We start from the raw sequence: 16706 nt of genomic DNA, 5'->3' as shown, positions 1-16706 counted from the left end.
TGCAATGCTGTTATTATTAGAGCACAGATACACGGTCAGATTCCGGGAGATTACTTGCCCTGCAACAAATAATCTCTTCTTCAGGGCGACTATTCTCCGACCCCGAACTGCCTTCCTGTCGGCTAGAATGTAAATCGCCGGCGGGATGGCACTTGGAGTGCTTCGTTTTCCGAAGTCGCCCAAAAATACCTCACGGGGAAACTTCCAGCGACTTCGGAAAATGAATCGATCCGAGTGCCACCCCGCCGGCGATTTACATTCTAGCTGACGGGAAGGCAGTTTGGGTAGATCAGTCACCCTGAAGAAGAGGAGGGTGACTGATCAACCCGAACTGCCTTCCCGTCAGCTAGAATGTAAATCGCCGGCGGGATGGCACTCGGATCGATTCGTTTTCCGAAGGCGCTCGAAGTTTCCCCGTGAGGAAAACACCCCTTTGTTTACTCCTGAGTTGTGAGGCCTTCCATCCTCCTTGGTAAGCAATAGTGCCCCTTTGCTTGTCCAGAACTCTTGCTTGGCTCCAATCTTATTAAGACCTGGCAGCATCTGATTAGCTGAGTGCTCCTCCCGAAGTGAAAGGTGGCTGATACAGGCGGAAGCAGAGCCGAGACCAGGGAGCCTAGCACCTTTTCTGGATTTAGGGAGCCGATCGTTACATAATGTCACTGGTGGGGAAGCTAAGGCACTGGAATTAGGTTGCCCAGGAAGCCTTAGAGAGAGGGCTGCAGGGAATGGCAGTAGATACAATATAGGGAGAAATAGTCAAATTGATTGTATGCCATGTTCTAATTTATTATACATCAAAACTATTCAAAACTTAGGGGTGCACTTGCACTAAATCATCCCTATAAAGCATACCCTAGATGCCTTATGTTTGCCTGAATGCCCCCTGGCAGAACTTGTGCAGCATATTGCCCTGACCAAGCAGAAGGTGCTGTGTCTTTACTGCTTGCCATAAAGTACTTACACAACTTCTTTCCCAGGGTGTACCTGATGTTTACTGTAGCGTGCCTGATTTCCATGCAATGTGTTTACATGTCAATGAATCCCTTAGTTCCAAGCTAAGCCTTATGTTAATGAAGCCTATGTTATCATTTAGATATTTGCATCCCACATTCATTTGGCAAAGTTGAATGAAACAAAATAATAAAATACATCACAAGGCAGGTCTCAGGCTCCATAGGCAGAAAGCCCGGGACTAATGAAACGGCTGTTCCTCAGCTTTTGAATTGCTACTGCCAGAACTTTCCCTAAACCCACACACGCCTTCAGATATTCTACCCAGTGTTAGATTGCTCACATGCAATGCTCCATGGGAAATGCACTGCTGTCCAGCTGCCTGTAGGCCTGGGGATGAATGCACATAGTTGTTTTTCTGGCTTTGCTCCTCCTTCCCCTTTGCTTCGATTATGGTAACTTCCTATTCGCCTTCCTTGTGATCTCTGCACCCAGGAGTGGCCTTGTGTGCGTGTTTTAACCTTTTCCCCTCTGTGCTGTGTGTATTGCCTCTTGAGCACTTATGTCCCACTGATATTCACTCCCCCATCCGGTTATCAGATGCATCAGTCAGGCTGAGATATGTATCTTGTTTCTGTGTGATATACATTTACAGCAAAAGTACTTTATTCCGACTGCTTTGTAGAAAAGGTAAGAGCTGAACCTGAGTATTACCCTGCCAACTGTATTCTTTTTGTAAGTCACTATATCAATTTATCTCACCTATACTTTAATTTTCACATGCACATGCAAACCAGGCTACATGTAATGTTTCGTAAGTACATATGTGTGTGTCTAACTTTATCTACATAGTATGACTTGTATACACAGTCACACTTTTATAAAGCAGTAGCTGTACAAACAGGGAAGACAAACCAATAAAAATCAAACTGTTAATGGTCTGTAACCAAACAATCTGGCAGAGATTTGATGCAATGTTCTCAGATTTGATTCACTTGCTTTTTGCATTTATGTGTGAATCAAATTCTGAACCTTTTAATATGTTCTGCAAAGGTATGAATGCAGATAAAGATTTACTCAGGCTTGTAGGGCTCTTTGGTATGTGAGACTCATACAAGAGGTCCTCTGCCCTCAACCGATTATCAATATATATAGGGCATTGAGACATTTTGGTAATTAAACTACTAAAAATGCCTTACCCTTTAAACAAAACAGGGATTGTTTGTTTCATTATTCATTTTATACATTTTACACAGGGACTAAGTTTTACCTTCAACTTACTAGCTGCTTTCAAAGTAAAACTTACAAACTTGGTTGCCCTTTTATTGACCACCAATGGGATCACTTGATTATAGGTGGGAAGGTGGGAGCTAACACGCAAGGGAAAGTTGTGCTCACCACTCATTTTAAAACCAATAAGTGGGGGTGCAATAAATATGAATTTTGTGGTCACAGCCTCATTGCACCCCCACTTAATGGTTTAAAAATTAGTGGTGAGCACAAGTTTCCCTTTTTTGTTATAGTATTTGAGTCTAAACACAAACATATACAATTAAAGAACGTGCTCAAGCCTCTGCATTGAATTTTTAATGGCAGAACTGACTCAAAGGAGCCGATTTACGAACGTTCGTATTTTGTTCGTTTTTACTTATTATATTTTTTATCATTTAAAATTAAGGATTATACTAATTACTCTCAACCATGAAAAATGTGTAATCTATTAAATGAAAAAAGCCATGAAAAACGTTCCCATCTTAAAGCTGTTGTGCGAATTGTCCTTGGAGGTTTTCGGGTTGTTTTCATTTGTATTTGCAAGAAAAATTTTAGGATTTCAGGGTTTTCATATTATTATTCGGATTAGTTCTGCATTTTTATGTGCTGGTTCTTTTTATATTACTTGGCATTCCTGGTTTTAAAGAAAATTAGTTTTTTTGTGGTTTCTAAAACCACTAAAATCAGAATGTTGATAAATGGGCCTTGAAGGTAGGCAGCAGGGCACCTTCCAAGGGTGTATGTTTAGGCTATAAGGAAGATACAGGTATACCATAGTAGAGCATAAACAATCGGCAAGATAAACCTGTGAATAATGTAACCCGATTAAAGGTATGCTAACCCATACCTGTATATTGTGCCTATGTTCAGGGCCGGAACTAGGGGTAGGCAGAAGAGGCACCTGCCTAGGGTGCAACACTGTGGGGAGCTGGGCAGGTGCCTGTCCAAGGTTCTTCTGCCTACCCCTAGTCCGGATTTGCTCCCCTCTGCGAGTCTCGACTACCCCCTCCGTTGCTTGCTCCTCTGTCCCTCCCTCATCTGTCCCTCTCCCACCACAAACTGCCCCTTTGCTTCCCCTTCGTTGCACCTATGTTTAGGGTTGCCATCTTTTCTGGAAAAAAATACTGGCCTTCCTCTATATTTATCTTTTTTCCCTATTAATAACATTAGGATCAACCACCATTTTTATCAGCCAGGCCAATAAAATACTGGCCAGGTGGCAACCCTACCTATGTTATGGTCCATCTGTATGCATGCATGTGGGGGGCGGGGTTAGCCAAATGGGCTGCTAGGGTGCCTGGTTGTTGGCCCGGCCCTGCCTATGTTATTCTCAGATCTCTCCGGAGATGACACACTTTCTCTCAGTCACTCAGATTTTTAATCAAGGCTCATTTTGCCCAATAGAGTGCTAGCCGCCATGCCTTCTCTGCACATGGTCAACTGCCTGCTAAAGAGAGCAGCCCTCAGTACCTGCAGTGGATAAGTTCCTAGGAAAATTTAAGAAATAGGGCCTGCTGTAGGGTACACATTGTACCACATTACCTAATATTGCAATGGTAGTCAAAGTCAAAATGTATAAATTGCCGTATTAGCTATTTAGTATGGGAGAGTGTTATTATGCCATGTTGTATAGCTGTATACTTCTCTAACATACTATACCCATATTACAGTAAACGTGCTTTGCATCCATCATGTGGCTCCCCCTGCTGGTGGTGGTGATACTGATCTTCTTGTACAGACAGAACAGACACAGAAAGATCATGCAGAATCTGACAGATAAATATGTGCTGATCACCGGCTGTGACTCCGGATTTGGAAATTTGTTGGCAATACAGCTTGACAGGCGTGGGATCCATGTGTTGGCAGCTTGTCTGACTGATAAAGGTGCTCAGGATCTGAAGAAAAAGACTTCCAGCAGGCTACAAACATTTATCCTCGATGTCACAGATAGCAAAAGTGTATGCTCTGTTGCCAACTGGGTCTCTGGTATTGTAGGAAACAAAGGTTAGAGTTTAATTAAATCTTGGAAAACATTTTATAAAGTAAATTTTTTATGAAATAGTACTGCTGATAGAGAAAGGGGCAAATTCACTAAGATTCGTAGTTGCGCCAGCGTCTGCTTCGCCGCCTTCGCCAGGCGTATTTTCGCCAGCGCTACGCAAATTCACTAAAATCCGAAGTTGCGCTCAGGGGAAGCATAAGGTTGCGAAGTTCACTACCGTTAATTCGCCAAGCAAAGCGAAGTTACGCTAGCGATGCTTAATTTGCATACGGCACCAAATTGAAGTTACAATGGAGTTATATGTAGCATCACTACACAAGCCTGGGAAACCTTCAAAACAGCAAATAAAATTTTTATATTGCCCTACACATGTGTCCACTGTATAGTTAAGGTGCCATGAGTTAGGAAATGTAGGGGGGAAGGAGGGTAGCCGCAAAAAATTTTTCGATCTTTTTCAGCCTATCACCCATAAAAAAAGAAAAAACGCCAGCGTTTTTTGGGACTTAGAAAAATGTTTAACTTTTTTTGAAGCAATCCCTATCTACTCTATTGCACTTCGTCTGGTCTGAGTTGGCGAAGGAAGTCTGTCGTAAAAGGTAGCGTTCAGAAAAATGCGCGCGTCAGGGAATTTGCGTAGTTACGTCCATTGTGCAAATTCGCCAGGCGTAAGGTTGCGAAGTAACACTAGCGAATTTACGCCAGTGTTCGTTAGGGAATCGGCGAATTAACGAAAATGCGCTACGCTAGCGAATTACCGCTAGCGTTAGGCGCTTCGTCCTTTAGTGAATTTGCCCCATAGTCTCCTGTATTTTAGTGGGGAAACTGGCAAAACTATCAGTACTGCTTCCCATTGAATTTATTTGTTGCCCATGGGAATTTGCACTACCTGGAGGTGACAAATCTCCTGAAAATCCTTTGCATTTGTGTCAGTGTCTTTTTGCTAAAATGTTCCTTCTCCTGCATTTTCAGGTGGTTGCGGGATTTATATGTTTTATTGCCCGCAATTCACATGGACACCAAAGAAAAGGTATTGCTGGAAGATTTGTCGCCCACGGGTGGATCAGATTTCCTCAAGGCAGCAAATCTCCCAGTGTTCTATCATCCTTAAAGGGATACTGTCAGGGGGAAAAATGTTTTTTTCAAAACGCATCAGTTAATAGTGCTGCTCCAGCAGAATTCTGCATTGAAATCCATTTCTCAAAAGAGCAAACAGATTTTTTTTCGATTTCATTTTGAAATCTGACATGGGGCTAGACATATTGTCAGTTTCCCAGCTGCCCCCAATTATGTGACTTGTGCTCTGATAAACTTCAGTCACTCTTTACTGCTGTACTGCAAGTTGGAGTGATATCTTGCTTCCCACAGGCACTGAGTACCTGCAAAATTACATTTGGATTGTTCCCTATATGAATCACTCCTTGTAAAATGTGCAAAAATGCAGAAGGGTGAATTGTCATGCAATTTTACAGAATTCAGTTTTACCCATGTGGGAGAAAGTATTTTTGGGTACTGTGTTGTCTGCAGGTAGAAAGATATCTCAAGGGCAACAAAGTGCCCTATCTGCCATTTCTCTAAGGGCTACAGCACATGGGCTATGTGGATGTGACAATAGTTAAAACAACCCTGCCATGGCTTCTGATAATGTGAAATTCACTCATGTTCAAAGAGAGGTGACAGGTGGAAGTATGACTTTCACTGCTTCTTGTAAGTCACTCAATAGTAAGTCGCTCAAGGTACTTTTTATTTAATATTATCAGGAGTAGTAATAAGGCACCATGCACATTTTTTGGACACTGCTTTCAGTTCAGTTGTTTTTAGATTGTTCACCAGAAATTAGCAACTAATTCTAACAGCTGCTATTAAGGGCAGAGACAAACGTGGAGATTTGGGAGATTAGTCGCCTCTTCTTCAGGCGACTAATCTCTCCGCAATGCCTTCACATTGGCTAGAATCTAAATCGCCGGTGGGATGGCACTCGGATCGCTTCGTTTTCCGAAGTAGCCCCACAAAGGAACTTCGGGCAACTTTGGAAAACAAAGCTCTCCGAGTGCCATCCCACCGGCGATTTAGATTCTAGCCAACGGGAAGGCATTGCGGAGAGATTAGTCGCCTGAAGAAGATTCTAGCCGGCGGGTAGGCAGTTCGGGGAGATTTCGTTCTGCCCTAATGAAACTCAAGGATCTTGATAAGAAATGATAAGGAATGTATCAACTAAATGTATCAATTTAGAAAAGTTACATAGTCTATGTCCCTCCCAACTGCTTTAGAAAGACATTAAGTAAAAATGAATGTCTCATAACTGCCCCATGTGCCATTAAAGGATATTTATACAGTACAGTGACTTGCAAGAACAATGACTTGAGGGAAGAAGAGAGTAGTGACACCACACATACATTAAATAAAGTGAGAGGCAGTGGTTCCTGACACATCAGACTCTTTACCTTTCCAAAAAGCAGTTTATCTGAAGGCTGGAGTAGGTTTCAACATTATAAAGTTTAAAATAAACTAAACATAATTTTCATTACTAAGAATGTTCCCATGCCCCACCTAGTGGTAGATATGAAAATAGCATCCAAGCAGAAGAAAGCCAAGTCATTTTAGAGATAGTATTGAATAGGAGAAACAATAGCTTATCTGAAAGCAGTTCAGCAGTGAAGTGCTGGCTCTTTCTGAAAGTTCAGGATCAAGCACAATGACCAAAGACGGCTGCCTACACACCAATATAACAGCTAAAAAAGAATAACATTTTGAACGGCAGAATGAATTATTTACAATGTGAAAATTATTTAGTAATAAAAAACACCATAAATCATGACAGAATCTCTTTAAATGAAGCAAGAAAATGGGGCTTGGCCCATTTAATTTATCTCCCGCCTATAAATCTATCTATCCATCTGTTTATATATTATAATGACATCTGATTCTTCTTCAGGACTCTGGGGCCTGGTGAACAATGCAGGTGTTTCCCTCCCGACTGCACCTAATGAATGGCTGACAAAGGAGGATTTTTTCAAAATCCTAAATGTGAACCTTTTGGGGGTTATTGATGTTACACTCAGACTATTACCGCAAGTTCGCAGAGCAAAAGGGAGAGTAGTCAATGTTGCTAGCATTGCTGGCAGACTGACCTTCTGCGGAGGAGGCTACTGCATGTCTAAATACGGAGTGGAATCATTCTCTGACAGTCTCCGGTGAGTAGGATGCATCCATGCATGGAAATACTCATATTAAGTGATGAGCGGAACATATTTGCACCATGTACAGATTTGCAACAAACTTCCAGGTTTTGCCGCCAGCGAACATTTTCGCAAAATTGCATCAAAAATTCATCAGGAGGGTTGTTTTGCTTTGTTGGACAAAAAAAGACTCACTTAAAATAGGACGCACGACAAACGCATACGTTATTTTACCCTTCCTCTCTCCTTCCACGTCAACCAAAGGGATCTGAGACATCCCACTGTACATATAAGGACATACACATACATACTGCATATGGTTTATTCATTTTAATGTGGGATACAAAGCAACATAATGTAGTAATAGATACCATTACCAGTCGACCCAGTCTCGGACTGGCCAACCGGGATACCAGGAAAACTCCCGGTGGGCCAAGGTGTCAGTAAGCCCTCTTACTTCTAACCATCGTGGTCATTCCCTATTTCTTTAAGGGAAAAAATGTGTAATAATGGAAAAATATAGTAAGTAGATATAAAAGTTTAGTGAGGAGAGGAGGAATAATAGTTTGGAAAGTGGGCCCACGGTCTAAGGTTTTCTGGTGGGCCCCCGGCACTGAGAGTAATGTCAAAAATCACAGACATGTTTTTTTAAGAAATGGTAACATGGGAGCATTTGTTCAATTGAAGACAATTATAGCCTAATGTAGCGGTATACTAAGTGAAAAATGCATGTGATTTTACCCTCCTAATTTTTATTGATAGTCCCAAAGCAGAAACAAGGTGCTACAAAAAAACAGCATTAGAGCTTAATGTAGTTTGCTACAAAAATGTTTTGTCGTGCAACAAAATAGTTTGGGAATTAATCAACATTTCGTGAATATTTCACAAATTTTTAAAGAAAAAGGGGACATATTTGCTCATCACTATATTATTATCACTTCTAGGACACCTTATAAAACAATGCGTGACTATTGTATATTCCTAGAGAAGCACATGCATTATGTTGTACCGTTAGTGCTGTGCAGTTAGAGATTTTGGAAGGCAGAATAACTCCTCCAGGCCCAGTATTGATTTGTTTATTATCAGTGGCATGACGAGATATTACTGGGCCCCACAGCAAATTAAATTTAGGGCCCCAAAACAAATTTTACCAAAATATATAGAAATTGCTCATTACACAGCTTTATTGGCTCTCTATACTCCTGACATCTCCCCCCCCCCTTCTGCTTCCTCTATAGTTATACCTCTGAAGCAGACCATTTAACTATAAATCTGATCTGCAATAAACTTGCTTATTTACTTTCACACATGACTGGTTAACCTCTTTAGAAACCTGGTTATTAATTTACTTTCAAGAAGCCGAGTTCCATGGCCATGATATGGGACAAAGAGCAAGGTAGCCAAGCAAATTTGCACTTTGTGCTTTCCAGATGTCACTGACACTCACCTGGCATGGCACCTATCTCTATATCAAGGATATGCAATCTGCAACCCTCCAAGTACTTCTAATATTATCCTATCCCCCCTCCCCAACAAACAAAACACAGCATTTTAACAGTAGAAGGGAAAGTCCAGGATACACTCTCTTGCCTTGTGTGTAAAAATGCAGAGGGAACAAAACCATTAGTCTCTTGATATTGCTAAACCAATTTCACTGAATGCCAAAGAAATATTTTGTTTAATGCATATGCATCATTCTATATGTATCATTCAGCCATTATAAATAAGCAATGGCAGTTTTCAACAGGGAATGTCTTAAACACTATGGGGTATATTTATCAAAAAGGGAGGTTATAGATCGCCACAGTCCTCTAGAGCAGTGATCCCCAACCAGTAGCTCGTGAGCATCATGTTGCTCTCCAACCCCTTGGATTTTGTGGCCTCAAAACAGGTGCCTAAGTTTGAATTCCAGGCTTGGAGGCAAGTTTTGGTTGCATAAAAAACAGTTGTACTGCCAAATACAGCCTCCTGTAGGCTGCTAGTCCACATAGGGTTTACCAAATAGCCAATCACAGCCCTTCCTTGGTATCCTCAGGAACTATTTTCATGCTGATGTTGCTCCCCAACTTACATTTGAATGTTGCTCACAGGAGAAAAAGATTGGGGATCCCTGCTCTAGAGTGAAGTTCCATCACTCTCCATTCATTTTGATTTTGAAAGGCATATTTATCAAAGGATGAACTTTCACTTTCGCCCATTGATAAATACACTTTTAAAAATCCCATAGAAATTAATGGAGAGTGGCGGAATTTCACTCTAGAAGACTGTGGTGATCTCTAACTTCACTTTTTGATAAAAATACCCCAATGTTGGAAATAAACTTCTGTTCTTGTTGCCTTTGGCTCCCATACAAGATGGCCTGTATAGCAGCCTGTGCAAGTATATATTTTCCTATTATACAACCAGAAATATCTGCAAACTAATTTGTAAAGTATCCATGAATTTTACATGAAAATAAACCAATCCTAAAACTGAGTTGACAGCTGGCTGTCTGTGTGTAAGCCCTGCCTGACAGATATCTGGCCTAAAATCAGGCAGATATCTCTTGGGCAGGTTTGAAAATCCAATTGGACGAGGACCACATTGGCACATTGATTCAGTTCTCACCTGCCAAGCAAGCATGTAGGTGATTAAATCAAGGAAAGGTACTCTTACTTGGCCACCTCACCAGGCAAGTGCTTCTTTATGTGAATGGCCAACTTAAGTGGGTAAGCCACTAGTAGACCAAATATATTGGGACAGGCCTGGACTGGGAGTCAAAATAGGCCCTGCCATTCCAAGTACACAGAGGCCCAAACAGCCCCCTACCAGCCCAAAACAGCCTCCTACCAGCCCACTATATGGTAACTTTCTATGGAACCATACAGCAGCCCCTCTGGCATTTGCCAGAACCCACAGATTGCCAGTCCGGGCCTGCCACAGATTGCCAGTCCGGGCCTGTATTGGGACAAGGACCAAAATGTTGAAACATTACCAGGTAACCCCCTCTTATGAAGTATATAAGGCAGATCTGTAGTTGAATTCAGATCCCTCACAGAAGAAAAGGACGATGAAGGGCTGGAGCCTGAAATTGGAGGCCCCACAGAACAATGTGTATGCCTTAAGAAGAGCCACTGAAAGAGGCAGAGACTTTTAGTGAGATCAGAACCCCAATATTGCTCCCTCAAATGGAAACCCGACTGAATAGGAGTTAGACGTTGACATTTTTGCATCCTCATTGGAGCATCTGAGAGAAGCGTATCGTGTGGGACTACCCTAATTAATTTCCAAGAGCAGGGGTTCCCAACATTTTTACTAGTGAGCCACATTCAAATGTAAAAAAAATGTTGGAGAGCAACACAAGTATGCAAACATTTTCTGAGGGTGCAAATTATGGGCTGTGACTGACTATTTGGACTTGCAGCCAACAGGAGGGCTGTTTGGCAGTGCGCCCATTTTTTTTTGCAACTAAAACTTGTCCTTAAGCCAATCATTCAAAAAGAAGGAGTTGGAGAGCAACATGTGGCTCATGAGCCACTGGTTGGGGATCACTGCCTTAAAGTGACCAGTTATACATCTCCTCCAACTAATGGTGTAAGGGGTTTGATGCTTTTCATGTGTCTACAGTTACTAATATAGTTGAGATAAAAAGGTTACACGTAATCCTTGTATTGTTATACCACCTCTTCACAGGCGTGATATGGCCCCGTTTGGTGTGAAGGTCTGCATGGTCGAGCCAGGGTTCTTCAAAACACAAGTAACTGATGCAAGGTTACAGAAAGAGCAATTACAGAAGATCTGGCATGGGCTTCCCGAGGAAATACGGAAGAGTTATGGGCAGCAGTACTTTGACAAATGTGAGTGTTGGATATGGCAAGATTTAATTGGTTATCACAGCAATAGGCAATGCTCAACAAAAATCAATGAACACAGTAGTACAGCAAGATTAAATTTTTACTAACTTTTGCTTTAGTGGTATTTCTTCATAGATTTACAAAAAGAGAAAAAAGAAAAGTGATGTCCCCTTTCAGGGCTTAAGGCCAAAGGCCAATGACCCGATTTTATACAGGCCCCCTCCTTATGGCACACAAACATCTACAATTCTGCAAAATCCCCAAATCCTCATCCTGCTAAAGGGCTGTAGTTGCATTGGGCTGGTATCTGTCCAGGCCTGGGAGTCAAAATAGGCCCTGCCATTCCAAGTACACAGAGGCCCAAACAGCCCCCTACCAGCCCAAAACAGCTTCCTACCAGCCCACTATATGGTAACTTTCTATGGAACCATACAGCAGCCCCTCTGGCATTTGCCAGAACCCACAGATTGCCAGTCTGGGCCTGGGCCTGGTATATACATCTACAGTTGTGCTGGGATAATGGGGGGTCCAGGGTCGAATGTCCTTTTGGTCGAATGTACTATTTATGGTAGCTACTGATGCAGTTTGGGACTGGCCCCCTTTTATAGGGAACCTATGGCCCGTATTAGAATCCAAGGGAACCTTTTTCCAGTCATTTCCTTTGCAGAGATGCACTAGACAGAGGTTCTCTCTCTCTCTCTCTCTCCTGCTATTTTTGCCATAGAACCCTTGGCCCTGCAAATTAGGTAGTCCTTGGGCATAGTCTGCTTTAAGGTCTGTGCAGTGGTGAATAAATTGGCTCTACATTGAGATGGCCTACTTCTTTTATTTAGAAAACCATTTAGAGTCTCTGCAAGTGGCCTTTCAGGTTCTTAGTAGATTTGGCTCCTACTTGGGATTACAAATAAATAGGTCCAAATCGGTTATTTTCCATATTGACCATAAACGTAATCATCCCATTTCCACTCATGGTCTCCATTGGGTGACTCAATTTTACTATCTGTGTGTCCATATTTCTTCTACTACTGCAACATATATTACTAAAAATATTTAGCAAATTATTACCTAATTTAAAAACAGCAGCTACTATTTGAGCCAAGCCCCCCCTAATATTGTGGGGTGTATTTATCTATTTAAGATGATATGCTTACCAAAATTCCTTACATAATTCGCCTATCTGGGTCCCAAAAAAAATTTTGGAGAATAAACTCAAGATTCATTTCCTTCCTTTGGGCTGATAAAGTACCAACGATAGCTTGGGAGGCTCTTACAACACCACTAGATGAAGGGGCCTAGTTCTTCCTCATCTGCAACTGTATTTTTTGGCCAGTCAAATATATTATATTCATGGCTGGGTTCATATAGATGAAACTGACCCTAGACCTCTTTTGCTAGCTCATTATTTTGTTTCATTGGAGGCAGCTAATAACATCCCCTATAAGCAATTGTTTGACTAAGCCAGATGCCCCTCTACCACCTTCGATAGGACATGGTGGCTAGCTTGTAAAATGCTGGGGTATTCCGCATCAATTCTCTCCACTTTTCTCCCGTTGTGGAGAAATTCTACTCTCCCACATTTTTATGACCTCCAAGATTTTAATTACTGGGCTAGTAAAGGTTTGGATTATTGCAGTTTTTTTTCGAGCTCCATTTTCATCTTTGGAATTTTCATATGCTACATCCTCAGTGGAGCTTAAACTTATAGATCAGAAGTGCAAGAGATCTCAAAAACCTCACACAACTGGTTCAGGATATGATATAATGAACCTATTGTGTGCAAGAATTCAGGAAGCAGTGTGTAGGTCTTAAAACCAATTTACTTAGGGGTCATTTATGAACATAAATTCAGTGCACAAAGTGCAATTTCAGATGCAAAAATACCATGTTTTTTTTACCCATAACAATAAGTGGTTAGACTTCCTGACTTGGAGAGCTGAGAGTCCTAGGGTAGAAATATGCAGAGGCGTGGGACAAATCTAAGGCAGCAACTGCACTGCAAAACCTTCTTTATTGGGGATAGAGGTACACAACATGTTTTAGGCAGCGCCCTTTGTCAAGTGTGCAGGAACAATCAAACTATCAACCTAAAAATCTCATGTGACCTATCACATGTCTCATGGGTTAATTTCACAAAATTAACCGCTTAGTGCATCCTGAAACAAAGTGCATTCCGTGCATAAAACAACAAAACAATGGGACATTTGTTACAGTCGTGTGAATTGAAAGAATAACGTGCCCATAAGGTGTGTTAAAAAATGTTTTATTATAATAATGGTTTGAAATTTTTATACTTGGTGTTTAAAGAGAAATTTTATTCGTTTTTATACATGAATATATATGGCTATACACAGTAATAATGTTGTGTTACAACAACACATATGCACTTATACAATAAGAGATACGCTAAACCTGTACCATGTTAGAATGCACTTTATAAATTGTTTTGTTGTATTATGCACTGAATGCACTTTTTTTCAGGATGCACTAAGGGGTTAATTTTGTGAAATTAACCCATGAGACATGTGATAGGTCACAGGTTTTTTAGGTTTGTAGTTTGATTGTTCCTGCACACTTAACGAAGGGCGCTGCCCGAAACATGTTGTGTACCTCTATCCCCAATAAAGAAGTTTTTGCAGTCCAGTTGCTGCCTTGGATTTGTCCCACACCTCTACATATTTCTACAGTTTGACCGAATTGGGATATCACGCACAGGATACCCAGTGGGAAAATACGACTAAGAGATTTGGTGAGCTTCACTTGTACTCTTAATTGCTGAGAGTCCTAGGGTTGTTTTTGCCAGACCCCAAAAATATATAGACAGCTTAATTGACTAGTTTTCAGACTGACCTGGTATATGTGATAGGTGCATTAGAGTATAAGCTCCTATGGGGCAGTTACTAGTTTATAATCTCTGTTGCATTCTGCAAAATACTGTATGTTTCTGCTGTATAAATAAAATATAATAAAACGTGACTTTGTCTTTATTTACTTACAGATTGCAGCATTGTTGATCTTACCCTGGGTAGATCTAACCCAAAGCTTCACCTGGTTACAGACTGTATGGAGCATGCGCTGACTGCAGAGTACCCCAAGACTCGCTATTCTGCTGGCTTGGATGCCAAACTCTTCTACATTCCTCTCACGTATTTACCTACTGCTTTTGTAGACTTTCTTATTAATATTACTAAGCCATCACCAGCACAAAGTATCTCATAGGAATTTTGTGCTCTGCGAAAAATCTTGGGGCAAATTTATGAATGAGTAAAAAGAAGGGTTCATTTACAATCAGCAGAACATAGTGCTACGTGCAAAAAAGAGGCGCAAGCCAACAATCTGCAGTTTTGCTGGTCAACTCCAGAATGTAGATTAGACCTAGGGCTTGCATATGGGCAGTGTCAGACTGGGACACCAGGGGCCCACCAAAAAACCTTGGACCAGGGGACCACTCTTAGTACTATTATTCTTCCTCTGAACGCTCCATCTCTATTTTCTCTCTTTTCTTTACATACTATAATCTATTATTCCATCTATTTGGCCTCTTTGTTATCATAGAAATAGGGAATGACCATTAAATTGGCCAAATGACACCTGTGCCCACCGGAAGTTTTCTTGGTATCCCGCTGGGCCAGTCCGACACTGTATATGGGTGCTTCTTGCAGCTACAATGGGTTCTACCCAGATTAGGGTGGCTATCTCATCTCTTTAAAGTATGACACCTGTTGAACACACATGCTGCAAGTTAGATACAAAACTGCCCACAAATCCTTCATCCACGCATGCAACTTGCAGCACGTGTATTCAATAAGTGTCCTGTTTAAAAGGGTGAGATGGGCACCCTAGACCTAGTGATGGTCATTTCTTTCTAAATTCTGTGAAGAGGCCTAATACTGTATTATCCTAATATTACGGTCTAGCTGCCATTCAGCCTTTAGAACAATGAACTCCTTACTGGCCTATGTGCTCAAACCTGTGTCTCAAAAGAGCAAACAGATTTTTTTATATTCAATTTTGAAATCCGACATGGGGCTAGACATTTTGTCAATTTCCCAGCAGCCCCTGGTCATGTGACTTGTGCCTGCACTTTAGGAGAGAAATGCTTTCTGGCAGGCTGCTGTTTTTTGTTTGGCTGCTGGGGGGAAAGGGAGGGGGGTGATATCACTCCAACTTGCAGTACAGCAATAAAGAGTGATTGAAGTTTATCAGAGCACAAGTCACATGACTTGGGGCAGCTGGGAATTTGACAATATGTCTATCCCCATGTCAGATTCCAAAATTGAATATTAAAAAATCTGTTTGCTCTTTTGAGAAATGGATTCAGTGCAGAATTCTGCTGGAGCAGCACTATTAACTGATTAATTTTGAAAAAAATGTTTTTTTCCATGACAGTATCCCTTTAAGTCTCTGAAGTATTTGCTATGCATTGTAAGAATAGGAACAAAGATGATGTCTAATAAAATATAGCTTTGCATTGTTGTTTTTTTCGGTGCACCCTAAACTAGGATGTTTTCATGGGTCATTCACAAAGTGCAGAGAAAGGTGCAAAGTGGTCTGTTTTTTGCAAGATTGCACCCTGCCTGCACTTTGCACCACAAACACAGGTTGTTGCACATAATTCTGAAAGAACTGCACTCCATTAAAGAATACAGCACTGATAATGTTTGGCAGCTCTGTATGCACAAGGGGCATTCAAGTTAGGAAGCAACATCAGAAGAGGGTAAGTACAGGGCTGCCTTGTGCCCAGCATCTCTGCACTCTGCTTGATTTTTTTTCCCCATAGTGCTCTAGCACTCTATCCGGGGTCTGCAACTGCTGGTGATGATTGGGCTAATGCTAGATATCAGGCAAGGCGATGACAGGGCCTAGAAGTCTTCCCTGTTGTGTACATATACATTGGTACACAGCCCATTATGGTTTTGTATATTGGCACTGATTCCTAATGAGATCCAAGATGGCACGATCAAATGTAACTTACAATGTAAATTCCCTGTATTTCTTTCTTTATATGTTGGCGCCATTTACAAATCAGCTTCCCCAGCTTCCCTATCAGCTTCCCTAACTTGAGAACAGAAACAATGCATGGGAATGTAAATGGTATCAGAGATGGGCAATAATAAAACACAAACTTCAGCACAAGGAGATCAACAGAAAATCTGACTGGCAGACACTTGCACACTGGTAAAATACTTCAGATAGAATCTTATATTTTATATCCACCTTTAATGCTGCACATAGTTTCATTGTTTGTATAGTTGAGTAGGTCATTCACTTCCCTGTTAATCTATAAAGATATTAGAAGTCACCTATTCAAAATCACAAAGAACAATGAACAGGTATAATTGTTAACTAGATCATTTTGTGCTTGGTACAAAATAGCTTTTTAACAATGTATCACCCCAGAAGAACTGTCCTTTTTTAATAGTCAGGAAGAGCTCCACAATTGTTCTCCCCATAAAAATTAAAATAATCCAG

The 16706-nt window shown here is 41.2% G+C and overlaps 1 protein-coding gene across 1 annotated transcript; it reads left to right on the top strand.

Moving 5' to 3' along the window:
* The first annotated feature begins 1551 nt into the window (after positions 1-1551).
* Positions 1552-15705, top strand: rdh7.L (retinol dehydrogenase 7 L homeolog). Its single transcript, NM_001085720.1, is given in 5 exon segments — positions 1552-1644; positions 3897-4230; positions 7161-7419; positions 11077-11240; positions 14233-15705. Coding segments are annotated over 4 exon segments (957 nt in total). The 5' UTR covers positions 1552-1644; positions 3897-3917; the 3' UTR covers positions 14454-15705.
* The last annotated feature ends 1001 nt before the right edge of the window (positions 15706-16706 follow it).

The sequence above is a fragment of the Xenopus laevis genome, chromosome 2L, assembly GCF_017654675.1.
Source record: "Xenopus laevis strain J_2021 chromosome 2L, Xenopus_laevis_v10.1, whole genome shotgun sequence".
Lineage (NCBI taxonomy): Eukaryota > Metazoa > Chordata > Amphibia > Anura > Pipidae > Xenopus > Xenopus laevis.
Note: the sequence above shows the minus strand (reverse complement) of the source record. Positions and strands in the feature narration are given on the sequence as shown.